The sequence below is a fragment of the Ctenopharyngodon idella genome, chromosome 1 (assembly GCF_019924925.1).
Source record: "Ctenopharyngodon idella isolate HZGC_01 chromosome 1, HZGC01, whole genome shotgun sequence".
In the NCBI taxonomy this organism is placed as follows: domain Eukaryota; kingdom Metazoa; phylum Chordata; class Actinopteri; order Cypriniformes; family Xenocyprididae; genus Ctenopharyngodon; species Ctenopharyngodon idella.
The window spans coordinates 11,762,243-11,785,039 of record NC_067220.1 but is presented as its reverse complement, the minus strand read 5'-3'; the positions used below and the strand labels follow the sequence as shown (position 1 = coordinate 11,785,039).

The following is a 22,797-nucleotide window of genomic DNA, read 5'->3' as shown; positions in this document are numbered from 1 at the left end:
ATTTATGAATATTTCAAGAATTCATTGAATCAGTGGCTGTGGTATTATGCTCATAAAATATGAAAGTCTAGTGGCTTTCTCAGAAGTCATTAAAAAATATAATTCTCTGTAAGATCTGGGAGTATTCTCCCAGTTCTGTTATTTTTTTATTTATTTTTCATCCTTTTTTAATTTTGAGAAGCAGGGCTTTGAACTGGTTCAATGAATGAAAACAAAAAAATGGAATCAAGTAACATTTTATCAGGAGCATAAACAAGTTTAATTGAGAACAACACTTATTTAAAATGACCTGTAACCAGTTAACATTATCTGTTTAATATTTTAATTTGGCAGTTATCCAATCATGAATTCAAATAGAACGACCTATGGAAATGTGAATGTCGACATCCAACGTGAATGATATGTCCGTGCTTAGTTGGCAAGTCATTTTTACCCAATGCCACCAGTTCACACTATAACACTGTCATTCTACACATGATATGCTAGAGCGGCATTTAGAGCTCAGGAGTTTTTGTGAAGATATGTCACTAATCTTTAAACAACTACTTTATGCAGTGTTTCCCACAGGAAATGGAAGTCTTGGAGTCTGTAGTTTTAACAAAAGCCCTGTCAAAAATACCCTGTATGATGACATAAACAAGAATATCTGGGTGCAGGTAACACAGAGAAAGAGTACATGTTGTACACATTTTCCATTTACATAAGCTATACTACAGACACTGTAACAATACAAAGCTGGTTGAAAATTGACAAACTTGATCTTTATATGCGTAAATCTGGTGCACTTTTGGTGCAAAATTAGGAGCTCCAACCCTGTTTCAGTGGCCAAATTGACCAAAGTACACGTGTTTGCATTGACTTGGACATTAAAGTGAACACAAACCTAATTTTAGTTGTGATAGTGTCTCAGCCCACATAAAATTAACACATTTTTAGGATTATCATTAAAATATTTATTATTATTATCTGTCACAATCCTCAGTCACTCGCCCAGTCACCACAGAACTACATTTCCAGCATCCATTCTGGTCCCCAGCTGCACTCAGTGTGCCATCATCACACCTGCCACTGATTATCCTCTCAACAGACACACTTATAAGCAGTCACTCTCCAGTTCACCATTGTCTGGTCATGCCTAAACCACTTTCATTGTGAAAAAATGTAACTGATGCACGTTGAATGCATTGGCTCATGCAGAGATGGAGTTCATTGCATTTATTAGAATTTAGAGTAGAGAAACTTTATTGTCTACCACCAATGATAGAATTTTTTCTTAGGTTAAAAGGCTCTCATACAATACAAATTAACAATACATACAATACAACAATCAACAAACACATTTCCTTATTAAAACAAACATCTTAAAGATTATAAATAGAAAAAAATTGAAACAACAATTGTGCATAATTTTACAACCTGCACACAATTACTTAACCTTGTTTAAAATAGTTACTGCATTGGGCACAAAAGAATTCCTTCTTCCTAGCCAAGGGAGTTCTAAACCGGCAACCTGATGGAAGTAGCTGAAAAGCATCATAAAGAGGATGTGTCGAATCTGTAATAATAGAAGCTGCTTTCCTCTTTACTGCCATATTATAAAGGTCTGAGAGGTGAAGCTGTGAGACCCCAGTAATCTTAGATGCCTGCTTAATAATTTTAGATTTTTTTTCCCCCTTATTTTCAGCTGAAATTAAGCTATACCAAGAAACAATATTAAACGTCATGACTGATTCAACAATTGTCCGATACACTGTTGCATAATGTCTTATCTAACATTAAATCTTTTCAGCTGTCTCAGAAGAAATAAACGCTGATTAGCCTTGTAGACACAGTTCGCATGTTGCACAAAGGACAGTTGGCTGTCAATCACAGTACCCAAATATGTAAAGGATTCAACCTGTTCCACTTCCTGCCCCCCCAACCCTAAAGTGGTTCAGAAAGGGAAGAAGAAATATTGGATGGACGAACCCCCCCACAGCACAACTCTTTGGTCTTATGTTTAGCTTTAAGGACTGTCATGGAATCAACCAACCATGGATTCAACAAATTGCCTGTATATATCCAGGGACTGCTTATCTGTCATACAAGTCACTAAAGCCATGTCATCTGCGTATTTCAAAAGTGACATACCCTTAATTCCACATATGATTTCATTTGTGTATATGGAAAATAGAATAGGTGACAAGACACAACCTTGTGGAACTCCAGTGTTTATAATAATACTACAAGATTTGTGGTCATACATTCTAACATATTCTGGTCTGTTCGTTAAAAAGTCCTTAATCCATTGCACAAGAGTTAAATTAACTTGTAATCTTTGAAGACAGTCCAACAATAAATGAATATTGAATGTGTTGAAAGCATATGTAAAGTCAATAAATAAAATCCTAACAAACGATTTTGGAGCATCCAAATGTCTAGTAACAGTATCTAAAAGAGTTAGACAAGCATCCTCAACTCCCTGTTTCGACTCATAGGCAAATTGGAGCGGGTTTAAACACTGACCTACATTTTCAGTGAGCTCCCCTGCTACCACCCTCTCCATACATTTACAAAGAACCGAAGTGAGTTCTGGGGTACAAAATGTGCGACGAAGGCACCTCCTTGATTGTCTCGTTAAGAGAATGCAGAAATGTGTTCCAAAAAAAGAGTTTTGTTTTTTACCCCTACACCCTTCATCCCTTCAAATCTCTCACTCCGGAGGGTAAATCCTTTGAAGGGATTAGGGCATAGGGATGAGCCCTTCCGAATGGAACGCAGGGCCACTCTGAGATGCTGAAACCATAGATCATGAACTGTTCACATATGTTTGTTTAAACATATTCGTATGTTTAAACAAACTATATAGATACAGAAAGTTACAGTACAATGTTTCAGTAACCTTCCGCTCATACTGTAAGTTTACATGACCATTGCAGAATTTGCAAGATGTTAATAATTTTAACAAAACAAGAATTAAAATAAAAAATGCATATTATTTTTTATTTAGTACTGTCCTGAATAAGCAGTTTCACATAGCATATATATATATATATATATTGCACAAGACAAAATAATGACTGAATTTACACATTTTAAAAGTTTACATACCATTGAATCTCAGTACTGTATGTTGTTTCATGGATGATTCATTACTATTTTTATGTTTTGTGATAGATGTTCATTAGTCCTTTGTTTGTAGTCCACTGTAATTCAGGGAAATCCTCCAGGTCCGGCATACTCTTTGGTTTTCCAGCATCTTCTACATATCTGAACCCTTTACAACATGATTTTGAGATCTGTCTGCGGACTGAGAACAACTGATGTAGTAAGAGCTGGGGGTGTAAACTTTTGAACAGGATGATGTGTACATTTTTCTTATTTTGTTTAAAGATCATACTTTTCATTTAGAACTGCTCATAAGCTACATAAGATATTTACATGTTTCCCTGCAGACAAAATAAGTACAGTTTACCCCAGTCATCTAATTCAAAAGGTTTACACCCCCAGCTCTTAATGCACCGTGTTTCCTTCTTCAGCAGAGAAGGTATATAAATATAAGAGAGGAAATTATAGATTAGAAGTACAGGTGACAAAAAAAAGCTTCTTGTGAAGAACAAATAAATAAAGTTCTATTTTGTTTGTTAGACCTGTATTATATGATCATTTGTAAAACCGTATCATTTGCAAAATATTTTGAATACGTTTATCAAATATAGGCGGGATTAGAGTTATCACATGGGGACGTTGTCACAAGGGCTATATATCAGTGTATATATAAGGTATTTGCATATAATATTTGCACCTATACAGAGATAACTGTAAAATTAATCTTATCACATTGTCTATATTATATGACATCCTTCTATCTGTACTCATGCTTTCACTCTGATGTTCCACTGAACTTGTTCAGAAATCCCAACTCAACCTTGCTCAGCCTACCAGTTTGAAGGGTTTAAGAACTGCAAAACACAAAGACAGTTGTAAACTGAACCACAGGTATGTTACACTGTTTTCAAATGCATTTCTTAATTTGTTCATTTCATTTGTTCATTACAGTGACTTTTCTAGAAGGTGCTCTTCTTTTTGTCACTAAAAAGTGTCCATAAAAGATTTCTAGTCAGTTAAAAGAAAATTAAGTTTTATGATTTGCATTTTAAATTTGCAGTCTTCACACTAATTATTGTTTCAGTCCATTTTTGCTTTATCTTAGCTCACATAGTATGTTGCATCGGATTTTTTAATGTAATTTATACTGATATAGATGGAATGCTAAAACAGGAGTAAAACAATTGATCATCTGCTTAAATTAAAGGCAGTCGGACTCAACAGTGATGCTACAACTTACCAACAAAGTGATCCATGAAATGATTTTGATGGCAGGAAAATACATAAAGCAAAACCTGAATACATAAAAAGGCCTTGATGCTTTATCTGCTACACTATAAATACAGTATCTAAATCCAAAGCATCACCATTGTACATCGTCTACCTTTTTATACCACAAAAAAAAATGGCCAGAAACCAGAAATGTCAGAAAAATATTAAACACTTTTGTGCATTTCTTTGCATTCATTTCTTTTAGAAAATTACCCTTGTGAGATCTAATTAGAGTGTAAAACTAAATCTGGTACAATTTCAATCGAAACCACCAGAGTGAAAATATGATACTAACAAGAGTTTACTTTAGTGTCCTATTCAGTGAGTGTGTTTGTTTAACCTTCACTGCATGAAATCCATTGGTGTATCACTATATACAGTATGAAGAGGAGACAAACAACTCATAGAAAATTGAAAAAATATGCAATATGGAAGCTGTAGAAAATTTGTCATGGACATCATTTTGCTCCACAATATTGTTCATGCACACTATCTGGACTAACTGAAAAAATTTTGCCTGACATGTTATCAAAACTTAAGCTTGGAAAGCATATTTGGAGAATTTGGTCTTTGCTCATTCAAGTAAACAGGGTCGATGCAGGATCTATACTTGCATGACTAGAAAATGATCACCATGTGATCCGACTTTGATGCCAGTCAGCAGTTCTGCCACCTGGCAGATATTGTTTTCTTTAAAGTATGATCTTTTAGTTTTTATAAACGAACCCATGCTTGTAAGGTGGACTTAAAGAACTTTATTTAAATATGTATTGTAGATTTAGAGAGATAAGTGGTGGATCAAGATTGTGAGCCCTGGTTCATAGTACATTTCCTTAAAAGTGTTCATATGTTGAATGACTAGAAATACTCCAGTTCACTGCAACACTTGTGTGGTCTTGCCTTTGGTGTCAGTAGTATTTGTAAAGCTTCCTTTGGTCTTTAAATTGTCTTCGTTGTGATCTTTTGAGTATTTAATAGTAGAAGTTTAATTACACAGATGGTGTTGTGTATCGTGTTTCTTACATTCTCGTATCATTGTCTCTTTATTTAATAGCTTGATCTTTGACTTGTACTGTATAAATTTGAGGTAAGTGTTTATTTCTTTAAATATTACACAATATAAACTATTATTAAAAAAGCATCTCATGTGGTTGTTGTTCTTGCAGAGATCTTGATAATTCATCATCTCATCCTCTTCATCATGATACTGCTTCTTCATGTGCTGATGCTGTTTCTTCTCTCCGGTGGTTCAGCCAAAGTTGTGAAGAATTTTGAGCTTGATTGTGGTGAATTTTTTGCAAATGGAAAATCACCAACAAAACTTTCTGGACCACAGTACAAGCAGATCTGCCAAACTCGAAATGGTGTTGTTCATTTTGCCACATATTATGATACATACAACAGGATCCCAGTGTACTCAGCCTACAAGTTTGAAGAGAAAAAGAAATGCACAAGACAAAACAATTGGTTAATTGAACCTCAAGTAAGTGAAATATTACTCTCTTATGAAACATGAGGAAACTGAATAAGCAGGCCTATACCGAACAATGTACAATACAAATAAACACAGAATCAGATAAATGCTTGTAAAACAAAACAGAGATTGATCGTACATTACAAAGCTGATTAGCCATACAGAAGGGTAGAAAAACCACAGCAGATTTGGCCTAAAATTGTTTGCTATGCTTAAGAGTTTGTGTCAGTTAGTTGTTTTTATTTATCTTCTAATGAAACCATTCTTCAGCTCATGTTTTTGATTCAATATTGCAGCTTGATGATAAAGCAGGACCAAACATGGCATCTGAGGGGTCTGTGAAAATACGTGGAGAACATCAATCTCTCGATGAAGACTATGAGAACTCTGGGTATGACAGAGGTCATCTAGCACCAGTCTTTCAGGCAAACTCACAGGACTGTGCTTATGCCACCTTCACTCTCACCAATGCTGCTCCACAAAACCCCTCTTTTAACAGAGGTCAATGGAGGATACTAGAAAAAAACATGGCAGAAGAACTGTCCAAGCAATGTCTACCAAAAAAGTATTCTGTTTACATAGTAACAGGGGTGACACCAGGTAAAAATAAAATAAAAAAAGACAGAGTTAATGTGCCTAGTCATTTCTGGACTGCATACTGCTGCTTAGACAAAGATAACAGATGTCATTTCTCAGGAGGATTTATTGGAAAGAATGAGGACAAGATTCCTGAAGAAAAAACTGTGTATGAGTTAGAGACAGAGTTGGCAAAGCTTTATAATGTCAGATCTTTTGAGGTGTTTAAAAGCTCTACAGAACTAATAGAACCAAAGAAACGAAAAATAATAAAGCATTGAACTATTGTCTGAAAGAGAAACTTTCAGAAATCCAACATTTTTTTGTTATAATTATTTAATTATATAATTATGTAATTATTATTTTTGACTAGATGATTATAATTATCAGCTGAATCATAATGAGAATCATAAATAAACTTTTGCAAAAATTCTGCAATTCATAGATGTTTGAATTGAAACAATTATAATGTGTATAAATGAAGTGCATCATATATTACACTAATATGGAATAAAGATTGATTTTGGATTGAAAGAAAATATATTTTTTGACTCTTTATTGGACAGACATTCATTAGATTTTATCTCGTGTTGCACACATTTCCACTGTGGTGAACTGCTAAACCACAACACTGACACAGATTGAATCTTGATTCACCTAAAGTTTGAGGTCATTGTAAGATTGTAAAGTTACATTATTACAAAAATGTACCTTAAAAAAAAAAAAAATGTAATACAGATGAATACATATGAAAACTTTTACAAACTTGTCCCACCCAATCACTTTGATTTTAGCGCAACATGAATTTATTTACATTGATATAGCAATGTGCTAGAAACATTGTATCACAAACTCAACAGCTGAATGTTAATTTTCCTGGTTAGGAAAACTTTTTTAATCAAGTCAGGTCGAGTCACCTTCATTTATGTACAATACAGATTTGTTTTAAAGCAGCTTTACAGGGGTAAACAGGAATATAATGATTCAGTACGAACAGAATTCAGTTCTGCTGTGCACTCTTAAAAATGGTTCCAAAAGGAAGTTTTCAAAGTGATGCCATTGAAGAACCATTTTTGGTTTCCAGAAGAACCTTTCAGTGAACAGATCTTAAAAGAGCAATTTTTCTTTATGTGACGAACATTTTAAAAACTCTTTTCCATCATAAAGAACCTTTTGTGAAAAAAGGTTCTTCAAGGAACCATTGACGCCTATATATATATATATACATTTTTTTTTTTTTTTTTTTTTTTAAAGAGTGTAAAAGCAGCTCAAAAAAGAAAAGTGACTTTTTTCAACTGAAGTCAGTTCAGTGTTGATCCAGTTCCATTCATTAATTATGAAATGAGTTCAGCTATAAAGCAACTTTGCCAAAAGCAGTGATGTCATCGTCCAGCTCAGCTCAGTTCTCATCCAATAGAGTCAGTGCAGTCGGATCAATGATATTGCTGAGTATTACGTGTCAGAAATCAGAAAGAAAAAGGCAGAACAGAGAGAAATATTAAACGCTTTTTTTTTTTTTTTTGCAGTGATTCCTTTAAGAAAATGACCTGTTAGAGTGTAAAATAAAATTTGGCACAATTTCAGCCGAAACCAAAAATAGAGTAAAAATTATATTAAAGGAAAGAGCCCTGTTCTGCCAGTGTGATTGTTTAACCTTTACTGCATGAAAATCTTCAAGGGTAACCTATATCACTAGATATAAAGAAGACAACTCATAAAAAAATGAATAGGCCTACAAAAAACACAACGCTCAGTATGGGAGCTGAACATTGTCAGGAACATGGTCTGATGTTTTTGCTCCAGAATGCTGCTTATGCACACTTTCTGGACTAAATGGAAAACTTTTAGCCTGATGTGTTCTTGAAACCTAAGCTTGGAAAACACCTTTCAGGTGAACTAAAGCCCGTCTACTTTGATTTGATTGGTCATCTCAAATATTTCGGTTATTTTGGTGCTGTGCAATATCCTTGTATAGCACTAATATTATGCAATTATTTCACAACCTTTATTATATACACCTCAAAAAAAAAAAAAAAAAAAGTGTATTGGTGACCTCATAAGCTGCTATGGCTATGATCGGTAAGACTGGACCTATTAGGTAAAGGGATAGTTCACACAAAAATTTAAATTCTGTCATCAAATTTCTTTCTTCTGCTGAACACAAAAGAAGATATTTTGAAGTATGAAGAATGATGAATGTGATTTTTTTTCCATACTATGGAAGTCAGTGGGGACCATCAACTGTTTGTTTACCATCATTCTTCAAAATATCTTCTTTTGTGTTCAGCAGAAGAAAGAAATTTGTACAGGTTTGGAACAACTTGGGGGTGAGTAAACTTGAGGGAGAGAATCTTAATTTAATCTTAATCTGGTGGAGCTGGAGCTGATTGGCACAGGCTTTTCACCTGTCATGCCATGGAAAGAGCCAGCAATCTGCAAGGACCCTGCCGCGGTGGCTACATCCGAAAACCTAGGCAGCTGACTTGTTACCTCGCTCAGGCAGTGACTTGTAAGGCAAAGTTTATGCATGAAGGCACCTCACAAAACTGATTTCAGACAGACTTCTGAGGCAGCGTAACAGCAAAATAGTACGAGCTTTGGTGAGAACTAAACAAATATTTAATTACTACAGTAGTAATTTCTCGCCAGAAATGACATCAAAAGTTGAAAATGTTGGTCAAAAACGTACATTTACACACAAACTGACCAGCAAACGCAACTTTCGGACGCCACCTTTATTTTTCTAGCTCAACTGTTACAGAATGGAATGCACAGGATTGTGGGATATCAAAGTTAGTGAAGGATACATCTATGCTGCCTTAAAAAATCGATCAGATGAAGGTATCTTCGGACATGCCTTGATGCCTTGTGTCCTTCAAAGGCAGCATTTTCCAGTTTTCGGATGCAGCCAGTCAGCTGCTTTAGGAGGGATGAAGTTTTTGTGCAAGCTCACCCTCACTCACTTACCAGGAGTTCTGAAGGGAACAGGACTGATCGATCTGGTTAAGGGGTGCAAGGACCTTCATTCGTTATCGCTGGCAAATCTTGGATCATTAAAGACCGTGAATTACACGCTGGCACTACTGGAGGCTCTTTCCTACTGCACACAACTCAGGGACTTAAGGTACAGACACATGTCTCTAAACATGCACAAAGTTAAGCAAAGAATCTAATTGTAGACTTGTCATAGCAAAAAGAAAATAACAAAATATTTCACCAGCCATGCCACAAATCCTATAATATTACGACTGCAGCTCACCAGTAGAGGGCAGCACCTTACTGACAGAATTGCTGTGCATCCTGTTTGTTTAAATTCTATTTTGTATTATTTCCTTACAATAATATATTTTGGTCCCTATGACAGTCATTTAGTTCTTTTCCATTGTGTATTTGAGGCAAACTGTGCAGTTTAGATGAACGTGGCACATTAATCATAAATAATATGTGAATTATGTTTTGATCATAAGTATTAAGCTAAACGGTGCATACATGTAAAAAATATTAAATAAACAGTGAAAGTAGAAGTTTTATTAATTTCATATGATGACACTATGATATCTTAAGCCCTATTCAGATGGTAATTGTTCCTCATGGGGACATAAGATAATTTAAACATTTACAAGAGTTAATCTGTGGTTTTATTGCTTAATGAATTAAGAATGTCTGTCTTTTTCTCCCATCTAGGTTTTGACCAAGTAGCCAGGTCTAATGTTTACCTTAGGTAAATGATTTATGTTTTGGTTGAATTTTAGAAAGATCATGAGAACAACCTAAAAAATCTGCAGTTATGACTCTTGCACCTTTATATTTTAGACAGTCTCTTAGCTAAACTGCATCTCTCACAATAACATTGTCCATGATTTTGTTTCTTATAATCTTATTTTGGTGTGCATGAAAAATAATGGCTCCATAAGGTTAAAGAAAAAAAATGACACGCAACAGTCACTGAGCTTTTGTTTAGCATGAGAGTGAGTAAAATATGTGAGAATTTTTATTTTTGGGGTGAACTATCTCCTTAACATTCATATGGTTGGTATGCAAATCCAAGATCAGACTAATAAGAATGAAGTGCAACCTCTTGTGTATTTGTGAACTGTGTTTGTTTTAATCTAGAACTCCAAAGATATTAAAATATTTGCATAATATCAGGTGTCTGAAGATCAAGATCTCAGTCATTCATAGGTGATGTGACTGAAGTAAATAAGACTCTTGTCTGATGGGGACAGTAGATCTCTGGTGCAATCACACTCCATCCTCTGACGCTCACTGTACAACTGTACACTTGATATAACATGAAAAATAAACCTCTCCAATATCATATAAAAATAAAAAAGGAACTAAACAAGCAACAAAATGAACAAAACAGAACGAAATTAATTAATGAATTGCAGTAGGAATACGTGTTAATAAAGCATTTATTAACACACTGAGTAATTATTACTATATGTCTAAATAATAAGATGTATAAATGTACATTTAAATAGTTTAATAATCATTTACTTACACTCTCTAAATGATCTCACTGACAACTCCTAAATAATAAGAACAAAGCATTTATAGCTGTATTTATAAACTGCTTACTAATGTCTATTAATGCTTTTTAAATGATGAATTGACTATTTACTAATGCTTAACTAATGATTCATAGTGTGCAGTTATTATAAAGTGTTACCAAAATGGCATCTTTGCATATTCAAATGAACTCCAAACCTTAACAATAATGCATCCATAAATACAATTTCTGAAGTGTTGTGGAACTTGCATCACATATACATTTCTAATCGAAACATCCAATTTATAGTAAGTGACATGATACATTTTGGTTTCATGTTTTATCATCAAAGTTTTAATGTATAAATATTTAGAGTAAACACTACAGAATATGGTCAGTGTCAAGAGTTCATTGAATCAGTGGCTGCGACATTACTCTCATAACGTCTGATTGTGGGGAAAAAAAAGGAAGTCTAAGTGTTTTTTTTTTAGAAAAAGTAATTACACAAATGCTCTGTAAAATCTATGAGTATCCTCCTTTTTTTAATTTCTGAGAAGCAGGGCTCTGAACTGGTTTAAGCAATGAAAACAAAAAATGGAATCAAACTCAATTTTAACAGGAACGTGAAATCAAGTTTAATTGTTCTGAATAATTACCTGTAACTGGTAACAACATTTTTTTGTCTGTTTAATATTTTAAATTGGTGGTCAACCAATTATGAATTCAAATAGAAGGACTTATGCAAATGTGAATATTGGCACATCCAACCCAATGCCACCAGTTCACACCACAACACACTGTCATTTGTCATTAATTTAATTCCTTCCCATGGAAACACCATTCGAGATTTCCAATATCCATTCACAATGTAGCAACATCATTGTATAGGCATTGGTGCAAATCGTAAGAATCCCCTATGAAAAGTAGCCTAGTTAAAAATTCAGAGCCTGATTTTTCCAAAAATCTACACTTAAACCAAAATATCCGACATCCTGTTGGTCGGAGCTAATGACTGTAAATTAGAAAGTTGTCCAGCTTGATGAGATCAATATATGTACTGAGTTTGGTGACTGTAGATAAAACTAACCCCTGACTTTTGTCAAAAGGTGGCGCTACAGAGCATTCCTCCACGCCTGTTTCTAAGGCTTTGCCAGTGTCTACTGGCTGACAACTCTGATGTGTTTGTCGAGTTTCATGCAATTTGAAGCTTGCTAAGAGCCTCAAAAACACCCAAAAAGAATATTAAAGTTTGACGCGTTGCCATGGCAACAGTATTTAAGATATCCAAGAATCATTTCACAGGTCTATATCTGACATGTCTTGACATTATTCTGACGAAGATTGAAGTCAATCGGGTAAATAAGAGGGTGATTTCAAAGCATTTTGAAAGTGACGCACTTCCTGCTGCCAGTTGGTGGCCCTATGACTTTGACTCACAATAGTCACATCTATGTGATCGGCCTCCTACAACAAACACTCAGTTGAAGTTTCATCAAAATCAGTCAATGTATGCAGAAGTTATAACACACTTCCTGTTTCCCTTTTCTCGCCATAAGTACAAAGCCTTGCCACGGGCAAACCGTTGAAGATATCCAATATCCATCCGCAATTTAGCATCCTCAATGTCTTGACATTACGTTTTGAGCAGTAGTTAAAAATTGAGAGCTTGGTTTAAAAAATCCACACTTAAACATAAATAGCTGACTTCTTGTTGGTCGGAGCTGATGACTGTAAATTAGAAAGTTGTCTGGCTCAATGAGATCAATATATGTACAGAGTTACTTGCGACTCTCAAAGATTGATGTCAAAATCATATTCAAATATGCAGAAGAGCTAGAAAACAAAGTGCATGATCTGAAGGATTTTTCTAAAGAGCAGTAGGTAGTTTAACTGCTCAGGATAAGCAAGCGACTCATGAACAAATATCACAAAACATAAAAACAGGCATTGATCACCCAAGTAATGCACAGTTTTAAGAGTCAAGGGTATGTAAACTTTTTAAATGGTTCAAATTTTGTGTAAATTCAGTTATTTTGTTGTGGACCATATGTAAACTGTTATGTGATACAGCTTATTCAGCACAGTATTAAATAAAAAAAACAAATTTTTTTATGATCCTTCTTATTTTGTTAAAACATAACATCTTACATATTCTGCAAGGGGTATGTAAAAACTAATGCACGCTGAACTGCACTGGACTTCTATGAAAAGAGAAGCAAGAAGGTGAGTGGTTTTAGTTTCCTTTTTATTTTTTTTCCTTTTTATTAAAATGAAATTGCTGTGAAAGCACATTTACTGAATAGAGAGGGTATATAAATGTCAGTAAAAGGAGGAAAGTTTAGTTGAGAAGGAGAAGGACTGGTGAATATAAAGTTATTGTAAAAAAAATCACATGCATAATCTATTAGAGTGGTGAGTAACCGTTTTTGACTGGATGCATCTTTAAATAGTATTTGTTATGCTATTTTAAGTTTTGTTTGTTATTTAGCTCAATTTAGTTTGTTAGACCTGTGTTATTTGATCTTCATTTTTGCTAGACATTTGCTACTCCATGTTATGTAGTAGTCCAGCTGCTGACTGACATTTATTGAATATGGGTGAGATATCACATGAGATGTTGTCACAAGGGCTATATCACAGTAAATATAAGGTTTATGAGTTAAACGTCCATTTAGCCTAGTTGTTGTAGCACCGTAATAAAAAGGAAATGATTCAAGCATGTGTCAGCTATATAATGATGGTAGATTTTACCAAAATTTTGCCTGCTATCAGGTTGTAAAAAAAAGTTCAATTCATGTTTAATTAATGTTTAATTTTTTTCTTTTTTTTTTGGGCAGTAACAGTAAAAAGCTCTAAGAAATATTTAGTGAAAAGAGGTATATAGCCCATTATCTCGCTTATGCAAAAAAAAAAAAAAAAATGTATTTGCACATAATTAATCTTATCACATTCTCTTTAATATATGACATCCTTCCACCTGTACTCATGCTGTTTCCTTGATGGTACCACTGAAGCTAAAATCCCTGTTTACTCGACCTACAAGTTTAAGAACTGCAATACACAAGGACAGCGAACCTCAAGTGAGTGACTTTTCTCCATTTTGTTTACAAGAATTGCTCTTCTTTTTGACACCAAAAAATTGTCCATAAGGACGTTTTATGATTTGCATTTTAAATTGACAGTCTAGTCTTTACACTAATTATAATTTTAGTCAATTTTTGACATTAGCATGCATTGTATTGACTTTTTATTGTCCCTTATGGGGAAAATGTGTTTCAGTGTTTCAATATACATGGCATTCACACATAAACAATGTTCACAAATGTAAAATTGCCAATATAATCCACTCATCCCTGAGACATGGCCGCTCTTTTTTATTTTAATCTGCAAAATAATAATAATAATAATAATAAAGACTATTATCCTTTGAATGATATGTTGCATATTATTTTTTATGTACTCCACTGATATAGAGGGTGCGCACTGATGTCAGACTGAGTGGAAAAACTTCCTGCAACTTGGCTGGTGCTAGTAGAGAAAAGCAGAAGTAAAACAAATGATTAGCTTAAATTAAAATCAGTTGGACATGAAAGTGATGCTTACAAATTGCCAACTAAGTGATCCATGGACAGTGACGTTCCAAGAATGATTTTGATGCCAGGGAAATACATAATGCAAAGCCTGAAGACATTGTGGTAGATTTTCCCCTACACACCTGACTTAAGTTTACCTGGGTCATGTCCTAATCAACACCCCTAAACGTCTCCTAATCGACGCTTAAATAATTTATACTCTAGCGCGTCTCCTAATCGACGTCGGCTGAGTTGGTTAATGTCTTGACCCTTTATCACTTGGGAATAAGGTCTCTAGTGTTCCCTAACTTGTTGCGCAGCAATAAACCAGGCAGACTCCAGACTATGCCTAAGAATATGCTTTAATCACAGCCAGAGGACCTCGTATCAATCACAGAGAATCCCACCAGCAAAAAGAATACAACAGTTTATATAGGATAGGAGCATGACAAAGCATTCTACAATATGATTGGTTCTTCAAATGTCAAACCCTTCTGTTACTAGGTAAAGCAAGATCTGCCCAAATCATGTGTTTATTAGTTTGCTTGTTACTTAATATCATGGGGTTATTATGTTTAGATAGTTGTCTAGCTGTCCCTAAGTTTCATTTCCCCTTTTGTTACATTCAGATATGATTCAGACACACACGGAAGTTTTGGGGACATTTACGTTTCAAAAGCATATAAATGTTATTCCTGCAAGGAATAAGAAATGTTAGTTATGATTAATTAAAAAATTCCATCACAACATTCAAAATCCTCGACACATTATATGCTAGACAACACAATAAATACAATATAGATAGATCTACATCCAAAGCATCACCACCAGAATTTAATTTGTCAGAATTTAAAATGTCAGAAATCCAGAAAAATACATGGAGAAATATTAACCACTTCTATGCCTTTCTTTGCATTTAATCTTTTCAGAAAATTACCAGTTGTGAAATCTTATTAGAGTATAAAACTAAATCTGGCACAATTTCAACCGAAACCACCACTATTTGTAGAGCTGCCTTTGGCTTTTATTATACTTTATTATTTATTGAGTATTTAATAGTAGACGTTTAATTACTACATGGAAGGTGTTGCCTCACGTTTCTTAAATTCTTGCATTATTGTCTCTTCCTTAATAATAGCTTGATCTTTGAATTGTACTGCTGTAAATTTGAGGTAAGTGTTTATTTGTTATTTATATTACACAATATAAGCTGTTATAAAAAAATTATCACATGTGGTTGTTGTTGTTCCAGAGATCTTGATAATTCATCATCTCATCCTCTTCATCATGACGCTGCTTCTTCATGTGCTGATGCTGTTTCTTCTCTCCGGTGGTTCAGCCAAAGTTGTGCCGGATTTTGAGAAGGAATGTGGTCAATTTTTTGCAGGTGGAAAATCACCAACAACATTTATTGGATCACAGTACAAGCAGATCTGCCAAAATCTAAATAATCGTTACTATTATGCCACATATTATGATACATACAACAGGATCCCAGTGTACTCAGCCTACAAGTTTGAAGGGATAAAGAACTGCACAAGACAAAACAATTGGTACATTGAACCTCAAGTAAGTGAAATATTAAAGGTTGTATTCTGTTATTGTTCAGTATTTGTTGTTCATATTAGTTGGTCATAAGAATGTTTTTCCATGGTGTGGATGGAGTCTTTTCAAATTTACTGATAACAGCTATTAAAGTTTTACCAGAAATATGACCGTATTAATAAAAAAAACAGCCCAGCATATAATAAATTATCAAACCAAGTAACAAGACACATTTTTTTTCAAGCAGACCATTTCACAAAATGAAGTTTGTTGAGTATAAATCATTATAAATCAGCAGATAAACTATTCAAGACAAAAAGCATTAAAGGATTAGTTCACTTTCAAATGAAAATTACCCCAATCTTTACTCACCCTGAAGCCATCCTAGGTGTATATGACTTTCTTATTTCTGATACAATCGGAGATATATTAATAAATATCCTGACGCATCCAAGCTTTATAATGGCAGTGAGCGATACCAACAAGTAGCTGAAGAAACTGCATCCATCCATCATAAACGTGTACTCCACGTGGCTCCGGGGACTTAATAAAGGCCTTCTGAAGTGAAGCGATGCGTTTGTATAGGACGTAGCGTAAGCTTTTTGAACTGCAAGAGTTTTACACTTTCTTCGTAACTTGTATACGGAAGGCGATCTGGCGGAAGCTAGATATTTTACTTCATGACTTGTTAAATATGGATATTTTTCTTACACAAATGCATCACTTCACTTCAGAAGGCCTTTATTAACCCCCCAAAGCTGTGTGGAGTACACGTTTATGACGGATGGATGTAGGTGGATGCACTTTCTTCAGCTCATACTCATGAGCCCTGTTCACTGCCATTATAAAGCTCGGATGCGTCAGGATATTTATTAAAATATCTTTGATTGAGTTCATCAGAAAGAAGAAAGTCATATACACCTAGGATGGCTTGAGGGTGAGTAAAGCTTGGGCTAATTTTCATTTGGGCAAATCAGGCCATTGAAAAATGTCTTTGCTGTTTAGTCATTCATTAAAAATATGCACTTCTACACTTTAATTAAGGTGAAATATTTCAGATAAATAATGATACAACAATAACAATATTTAATAATAAAAGAATATTTTATATTTTTATAGAATATTTTTCTGATATATATGTGCAGCCTGGTCTCATTGTTAATACGTAGGTATTAATACGTAACTTTCAAAGACACAAAACGTACATTTTTGTACTTTTAGAAAGGTGCTAAAACGTACAATATTGACGTAATTATGGCACTAAAACGTAAAAATACTTACATTTTTACAGCGAAAAAACATAAAATATTTACGAATCTTTCATGTCATAAAGATATAATTTCCATTTTATTGCTTTGTAGATAAATGTAAGCTCCCTAAACCCCATCCCGAACCTAAACCTACCCGTTTTATACAGAATGTTAAAAGAATAAAACATAAAGAACAGAAATGTGTAGGAAAATGACAATTTTAGAAAAATATAACATTAAAACAATATTTTGCGCCACTAATCCTACACCTACCCCTAAACCTACCATAACCATTTCTTTAAACTACCTACTGTTATAAATAAAAGAATGACAGACAAACAAGCGTAATGTGAAAATGTCAAAAGTGGTACCAAAAGTAGTTCAAATGATGATGAGTTCCAGTCACAGTCCTCTCTAGCGGTAATAGTTTTTTATAGGGTACAGAGATTTGGAGTACAGCGAACAAATAAAATGGACGTGATTTGTGAATTTATGTTGTGCTTTGGTGTATTTTATGGTTGTATTGTCAGTCGCTGCATAAGAGAAAACGCCTTCTGTGTCTCACAGCAAACAAACTAAATATTACAAAATGGTTAAACAATTACAGAAATTTGATTCATAAGGTTTCAAGATGTTGTCTTATTTAAAATTATGTAATGGTGTGATTGAGTGCAGAAGGCGGGGACTAATTTGCATATTCATGAATCTGCATGTACTAAATGAAGCAAGGGTTGTTTAAGCTATTTTAAGGCAATAAGAAATTAATTTCACAGTAAAGAATGCTTAAATATGTAATTTTGATTATCAAACATGAGTTTTAAGGGATACAATTATTGACTGTAGAGGGACTTTAAGTATTATGCTTTTGTTTCTCTTCTAATGTGAAACATTCTTAATATTCAATTGATTCAATATTGCAGCTTGATGATGATAAAGCAGGACCAACCATGGCATCTGAGGGGTCTGTGGATATAAAACTACGTGGAATCCATCAAGCTCTCAATGGAGATTATGTGAAGTCTGGCTACCACAAAGGCCATCTGGCACCAGTCTATCAGGCACAATCACAGGACTGTTCTGACGCCACCTTCACTCTCACCAATGCTGCTCCACAAAACTCCTCTTTTAACAGCGGTCAATGGAGGGTACTAGAAGAAAACATTTCTAAAGCACTATCCGAGCAATGTCTACCAAAAAAGTATTCTGTTTACATAGTAACAGGGGTGACACCAGGTACAAGTAAATTAAAAAACAGAGTTAATGTGCCTAGTTATTTCTGGACTGCATACTGCTGCTTAGACCAGAATAACAAATGTCAAATTTCAAGAGGATTTATTGGAGAGAACAAGAACATCACTCCCCAGAACACAACTGTGAATGATTTAAAGAAAGAGTTGGCAAATCTTTATAAAGTCACATCTTTCGAGGTGTTTGATAGCTCTACAGTACCCCCAGTGAAACAAAAAAGTAAAGCTTTCAAAATAAATGTAACGTGTAGTCAGTTTTGGTTTAGCTTTCTCTGTGTTTTGTTCCTGTTTTAGCTGCCATGTTAGTTTTCTTATTAATCAGCTATTCACCTGTTCTGTTTCAGTCAGACAGGGGTGCCCCGAATTTAGTGATTCAGGAATTTTTATTTCTTATGCATGATATTTTTATTTCTTATGCATCTGTTGTGATTATTTTATGACTATTTTAATTCCTTATTTACGTAAAGCACTTTGAATTGTGTACCACTTGTTACCACTGTGTATGAAATGTGCTATATAAATAAACTTGCCTTGCCAATCATCCTCTGTGTATTTAAGCCCTCAGTTTCATTGTCTGGTATTGTCTAAGTTTAGCGTGGTTGTGTTTGTTTATTTTCCTGCGTATTCCCGGTTGGATTTATTAAAAAATATTTGTTTATTACTCGTTCATTGTGCGCTTCTCTACAGCCAACCCATGATAATAAAGCTTAGAAACTTTACAAAAAGTTTTTATTATTATTTCAGACTAAATGATTATTATTACCTGTTGAATTATAAAGAAAATAAAAAAAAATCACAAAAAAACTCCAGTTTTACATGTAATTCTCCAATATCTTCTAATTCTTTTTTTGTTATAATTAATATTAAATTATGATGTTTGACTAATTATTAATTGAAACAATTATACATTATCAGTATACATAAAATATGTTTGCATATAATCCACAAGACAAAAAATTAGCTGAATTTATTAAAATGGCTCCGTTCAAAAGTTTGTGAACCACTGATTCTTAATACTGTGTGTGGTTACCTGGATGATCTACGACTGTTTTTTTGTTTTGTGATGGTTGTTCATGAGTCCCTTGTTTGTTCTGAGCAGTTAAACTGAGCCTTGATCTTCAGAAAAATCCTCCAGGTCCTACAGAGGTCATGGGTGGTCAGAGTGAAGAGCGGCAGGACAGAGGCTTGTGCATTCAGCCACTACTTCAAGGTTGGCCGCATCTCATGGAGCTGGAGCTGATTGGCCCGTCGCATGCTCCTGGTCCTACAATGTCGGAGACGGTGAGTTGGATGCTTTAGAACTCACTTACCAGGAGTTCTGAAGGGGACATGACTTATCGAGCTGGTTAAGGGGTGCAAGGACCTTCATTCGTTATCGAGGGCAAATCTTGGATCATTAAAGACCATGAATTACACGCTGGCCCTGCTGGAGGCTCTTATACTGCACACAATTCAGGGACTTAAGATGAATGCACACGTCACTACACACTCAATGTGCAAAACTGAGCAAAGAATCCAAATGTAGACTTGTCATAGCAAAAAGAAAATAAAACATTTTACCAGCCATGCCACAAATCCTATAATATTATGACTGCAGCTCACCAGTAGAGGGCAGCACCTTACTGAAAGAATTGCTGTACATCCTGTATGCTTAATTGTATTTTGTATTTTTTCCTTACAATAATATATTTTGGTCCCCATTAAGTTATTTTTCAATTTGGGGCAAACTGTGCAGTTATATGAATGTGGCACATTAATCATAAATAATATGTGAATTATGTTTTGATCTATAATAAGTATTAAGGGGTTAGTTCACTCAAAAATGAAATTTCTGTCATTAATTACTCACCCTCATGTCGTTCCACTCCCGTAAGACCTTCGTTCATCTTCAGAACACAAATTAAGATATTCATAGAAAGCAATGTAATTACCATCATTCAAGGTCCAGAAAGGTATTAAAGACATTGTTAAAATAATCAATGTGACTACAGGGGGTTTAACCTTGTTATGAAGCAACAAGAATACTTTTTGTGCACAAAAACAAAACAAAAATAATGACTTTATTTAACAGTTTCTTATCTTCCCTGTCAGACTCGTACACAGCTGGAGCAGTGAACGCAGTTCAGTGCTTCTGTGTTTACATCTGGACGCCGGCTCAGTATTTTCCAGCTCCTGCGTCAGCATCACATGTATGTGTCATGCTGCTCACGTGAACAGGCGCTGGCCAATGCTGAGCTGCCGGTCTGATGTAGAACCTGGAAGTGCTGCAACGAAAGTAGCGTAGGAGAATAACAGGGAAGAGACGAATTTGTTGAATAAAGTCGTTTTTGTTTTTTTTGTTTTTTTTTGCGCACTGAAATATTCTTGTCGATTCATAACATTAAGGTTGAACCACTGCAGTCATGTTGACTATTTTAACAATGTTTTTACTATCTTTTCTGGACCTTGAATGTGGTCATTTCATTGCTTTCTATTGAGGTTAAAATTGGATTTCATCAAAAATATCTTAATTTGTTTTCCAAGGATGAACGAAGGTCTTACGGGTGTGGAACAACGGGGTGAGTAATTAATGACAGAAATTTCATTTTTGGGTAAACTAACCCTTTAAGCTAAATGGTGCATAAATTTAAAAATAAACAGTGATAGTAGAAGTTTTATTAATTTGATGACATTATGATATCTTAAGCCCTATTCAGATGGTTATTGTTTCTCATGGGGTCATAAGATGATTTAAACGTTTACAAGAGTTAACGTTCCTTCATTGATCCTTCATTAATGAATAACTACACAGGAACAAATGAGTAATGCATTAATATATATATATTGTATGTTTTAATCCCCTGGATCACGCAAACATAATGATCTTATAACATGATGCATTGTCTGTTATCCCATAAGTCCCACTTTTGGAGACAGTGACTGTTTTTTTTTTTTTTTTTTTTACATAGTCTTGCTTTAATGGACAAAACAGTTTACTGTCAAGCTGTTATCCTATTATATTTTTATTAAACATTCCAAATTTTTCTGATGCATGTCCTTAATTTAATTTCATATGTTAGTATTCAGTGTTTATAATCCTAATACTTGAACTTCAAAGAATTTCAACCCAAACTGGGTTTCTAGAGAGCAAAGATTTTGTGAAAAAAAAAAAAGTGGAAGACTTAAACACGAAATCTGTAAAATAAACTGTTAAAAGGATTTGATGATCATTAGTGATATTCTGTGTTTTCATCATTCAGGGGTACGTTTAATAGGCTATAGATTGTTTTAAAGCAGCTTAACAGGGATAAACAGAGAATAATCAATGATGCAAACAGAATTCAATTCCACTGTAAAGCAGCTCTAACGAGAAAATAGCTAGTGTCATTGTTCAGCTGGCATCAGTTCAGTGTTGATTCATTTCCGTTCATTGTGGAAATAGTTCACTTCAGCAAAAAAGCATGTCTGAAGAAAGCAGTGATGTCATCGTCCTGGGCTGCGTTTCCCAAAAGCATCGTTAGCCAACTAACATCACCATCAGCCATTACTAACATAGTTCACCGATTTGGTGTTTCCAGAAACCATCATTCAAACGCAGGGGCGGACTGGGGCAAAAAAGTGGCCCTGGACTTTCTGGCACAAAGCAGCCCATCACACGCGGTCTGCAACACACCTCAGCATAAACACACCAGCTCATTATGCACAGAGCATTTTTTTACACCACTTACTAACATAAAAATATAAATGCTGTTTTTTATTTTAAATTATTGAAATGCTTATCATTAACATTAATGAATGACTGGGATACTTCTTTACGTTATAATTTGTCACGTGACTGAGGACTGGAGTATGCTGAATTTTCAGCTTTGATCACAGGAATAAATTACATCTTACTATATTCACATAGAAAACAGCTAGGCCTATTTGAAATTGTATTAATATTTTATAATATTTGTGTTTTTCTGTATTTTTGATCAAATAAATTAAGCCTTCCTCTTTCAAAAACATGAAAGAAGTCTTATTTCAAACTTTTGATCGCCGGTGTGTAAAATAATGCATGTGAACTAATTAGCAAATTATATTTTTATTTTATTTTACGCTTTCCTAACACGGGACATAGGCTATAGGCTACTTCAATATGAAAGTTGCCGGTTTTACCATGTTTTAGTGTAAGTTTGAGAATGATATTTTCAGTTTTATGAATAATTTTCCAATGATTGTGAAATTACTGAAGAAAGCCTGACAACAGAAACATTCACTCTTACCTGATATGCCAACCCGATCTCACGGCAATTCGTACGTA

General features: G+C 34.4%; 2 protein-coding genes across 4 annotated transcripts; both read left to right on the top strand.

Annotated features, from left to right (window-relative positions):
* The first annotated feature begins 27 nt into the window (after positions 1–27).
* On the top strand, positions 28–8,765 carry LOC127516288 (endonuclease domain-containing 1 protein-like). The gene is made up of 4 exons (XM_051900779.1): positions 28–3,978; positions 5,414–5,446; positions 5,526–5,842; positions 6,130–8,765. The coding sequence occupies exons 3-4, from the start codon at positions 5,561–5,563 to the stop codon at positions 6,688–6,690; spliced, it is 843 nt and encodes a 280-aa protein (XP_051756739.1). The 5' UTR covers positions 28–3,978; positions 5,414–5,446; positions 5,526–5,560; the 3' UTR covers positions 6,691–8,765.
* A 4,398-nt stretch (positions 8,766–13,163) lies between these two features.
* On the top strand, positions 13,164–19,056 carry LOC127516276 (endonuclease domain-containing 1 protein-like). Of its 3 annotated transcripts, none has more exons than XM_051900749.1 (5): positions 13,164–13,313; positions 13,916–13,981; positions 15,612–15,645; positions 15,726–16,042; positions 18,189–19,056. In XM_051900749.1, the coding sequence occupies exons 4-5, from the start codon at positions 15,761–15,763 to the stop codon at positions 18,807–18,809; spliced, it is 903 nt and encodes a 300-aa protein (XP_051756709.1). In that variant the 5' UTR covers positions 13,164–13,313; positions 13,916–13,981; positions 15,612–15,645; positions 15,726–15,760; the 3' UTR covers positions 18,810–19,056. The 3 variants fall into 3 exon arrangements, with proteins under 3 accessions (XP_051756709.1, XP_051756727.1, XP_051756718.1); XM_051900767.1 differs by having other exon boundaries at positions 14,375–15,645; XM_051900758.1 differs by lacking the exon at positions 15,612–15,645.
* The last annotated feature ends 3,741 nt before the right edge of the window (positions 19,057–22,797 follow it).

What these genes read in the sequence shown, in the direction of transcription:
- LOC127516288 (XM_051900779.1), top strand. Translation starts at nt 5,561, where the DNA reads ATGATACTGCTTCTTCATGTGCTGATGCTGTTTCTTCTCTCCGGTGGT. An exon ending in ATTGGTTAATTGAACCTCAA is followed by an intron (nt 5,843 to 6,129) that starts GTAAGTGAAATA and finishes TCAATATTGCAG; the next exon opens with CTTGATGATAAAGCAGGACC.
- LOC127516276 (XM_051900758.1), top strand. Translation starts at nt 15,761, where the DNA reads ATGACGCTGCTTCTTCATGTGCTGATGCTGTTTCTTCTCTCCGGTGGT. An exon ending in ATTGGTACATTGAACCTCAA is followed by an intron (nt 16,043 to 18,188) that starts GTAAGTGAAATA and finishes TCAATATTGCAG; the next exon opens with CTTGATGATGATAAAGCAGG.